The 2488-nt window shown below is 46.5% G+C and overlaps 1 protein-coding gene across 1 annotated transcript; it reads left to right on the plus strand.

Moving 5' to 3' along the window:
• The first annotated feature begins 1208 nt into the window (after positions 1 to 1208).
• On the plus strand, positions 1209 to 2261 carry LOC100277730 (uncharacterized). The gene has a single exon (NM_001165653.1). The coding sequence runs from the start codon at positions 1246 to 1248 to the stop codon at positions 2116 to 2118; it is 873 nt and encodes a 290-aa protein (NP_001159125.1). The 5' UTR covers positions 1209 to 1245; the 3' UTR covers positions 2119 to 2261.
• The last annotated feature ends 227 nt before the right edge of the window (positions 2262 to 2488 follow it).

The following is a 2488-nucleotide window of genomic DNA, read 5'->3' on the forward strand; positions in this document are numbered from 1 at the left end:
GTAAGACCGTGCAAGTGAGCGAGCATGTGCGGCGTGACACGGTGAGGGCAACATGATGTGAGGTTTGGGGAGATAGGGTGAACTAGGATTGCAGAATAATATAAGATTAGAGTCGAGAGTGTGTAATTTACAAGTATCTGAATATAAATAAAAACTAGTTAGATGATCGTACTTACTATATATAAAAATGTATTTGTTTAATTGGTTAGGTGAAGCCAACAGGTAAGGTTTCTCTACATATACACATTTTTTTCTTTATTTTTCATAAAGTGGGAAGAAGAAGGGTCGACACACGATGACTGTGGAACCGTGAACCATAGAAATTAAAACAAGTTCAAAAGTTGAGTGTATATTTTGGAAGTGAGAACACATAACAAACTAAAAGGCATCTTACGAATAGCTGGACGAACACTCATGACAAATTTTAAAAAAAAGTTAGAAATCTACTCGTATACAATCAAATATAATATCATCATCTCTTTCTTTGTTCGTAAGGCAGTTTAATTTATTAGCGAATTTCTTTTTATGTTTTATTATTTTAGTTATTGTTTAATTTAAATGGCTAGTTTTCTCCGTTCTAAATTATATTTTACGTCACTGTTATCCTAAGTTGTTTTTTTCTAAACAATAATTATGTTTTTAAAGACATATTGAACATATATAAATTCCAACAAATACACTAACATATGCTTTTTATAAAAAATTTAATAAAACCATATTAATATTATAATTGATAAATTTGATCAAAATGTGTAACTTAGAACAGCTAGATCTAAAGTAAACTGTGGTTTGGATGGACTGAGTGCGACCCATCAATTTTATTGGGCACACCTAATGAAAGAAAGGAAGATTTTGGAGACTTGTACTAGTTGCGTGGCATATGCATGCAAGTATACAAACGCTGCTCCCTGTCCTGCTCGAGCCACTGAGCAATATGCCAACACCACACGCATAGCGTTCACCACAAAAACTGCAATTTCGAACCTCCCCAACCAACCGAAACGACGTCACAGGCTTCAGTACGCCGGTAGTTGAACGAACTACGGCAACCCATGCATCGAAATCTCACTGAAATCTATCTACTTGGTCACCAGACAAAAGCTCCACAAACACAACAACCTAGCTCACTTAACAGCACTTTGCTACTCGTCTCGGCTATATATACAAGAACGATTCACGCTGGTTCTTCTTCCTCGTGTGCCTCAGCCCTCAGGTAATCATCATTTGGACTATACCGGAGAAGGGATGGCGCGCGTGCGCGAGCCACCGCCGATGGCATCTAACGACGACTCCGCGTCGCTCTTGGTCGACTACGGATGGTCTCCAGCAGCAGCCGCCCCTGCTAGGTCGTCTCCTTTGCGGCGGCTCCTTCACGGCGGGAAGGCGACGACGAGGCCGGCCGGCGCCGCCGCCGCCGCCGCCGCCGCCACCACCACCACCACCAGGAGCCACGACGTCAAGAGGTTCATATGCTCGCCTTTCGCGGCTGTCTTCCGGGCGATGTCGTGCGCGCGTGATTCTGCGGTCAGTACATGCGACGGACAGCGTAGCAGCAACGCCACGGCCGGGGTGGCCGAGCGCCTTCGGGAGGCGAGGAAGAGGCGACCAAGCCTCGAGCAGCTCCTCAGGATGGAAGCGCCGCCACCAGCATCCGCCCGCCGCCCAGATCATCATCGCAAGCTGGGTAAACCACGAGAAGCGGTTGCTCCGTACGAGGTTATAATCTCCTCCGGCGCCGTGAAGGGGAAAGAGCAGGAGCCGCTATTCCCCTCTCCTCAAAGTCGTTTCGTGGCTGCTGTCTCCGACGACGCCGATGACGCCGAGCGGCGGCGGCGAACCACGATCGTGCCCGTGAAGTTGGAGCCCGGTGGCCCCGGCCGGCGGCAAACGAACGCGAAAAGGCTGGTGGTCGTTTTCGCGTCTCTGCGGGCGTGTTCTTGGGCTCCGAGGATTAACGACGGGAAGGTGGCTGCAGGCCGTGCTCCCGGCAATAAGGCGGATCTGTTCTATTATCGACCCATTCCCATGGGGCGGAGGTGCCGGGTTCAGCATCTGGAGGAGTCTCCTTACGTTGCAAGTAGTGACCTGTCGTCGCTGCTCAACCTTGAACAGATGTGAGGTGCATGGTCCGGGAATAGCCATGCACAAACTTCAATTCGTACACATATACTTATATGTACTCTCATTATTTTCCTATTTTCCAGCTGCGTGTATGTTAGTTTTTTTTTGTAATTGTATTATATGATATAAAAATCTGTAATCATCCGCGTGAGACTCCCGACGTTCTCTTTTAAACGCTCGCAGTAGCAAACGTGTACGTCGCAACGAAATCGGACAATCTATCTAGCTAGCCTCGAGTTATCTTAGCTTACTTAAACGCATGTTAAGAGGCAGAATTCAATATGCATTACTATCGGGTCGTCTATCTAAAGAACCATTATTACGTTATCGCTATACACAAGTTGTTCAAACTTACGTAAGTATAAGA

This window comes from Zea mays, chromosome 3, assembly GCF_902167145.1.
Source record: "Zea mays cultivar B73 chromosome 3, Zm-B73-REFERENCE-NAM-5.0, whole genome shotgun sequence".
In the NCBI taxonomy this organism is placed as follows: domain Eukaryota; kingdom Viridiplantae; phylum Streptophyta; class Magnoliopsida; order Poales; family Poaceae; genus Zea; species Zea mays.

Excerpts from the sequence above, each read along its gene's own strand:
- LOC100277730 (NM_001165653.1), top strand. The coding sequence starts at position 1,246 with ATGGCGCGCGTGCGCGAGCCACCGCCGATGGCATCTAACGACGACTCC.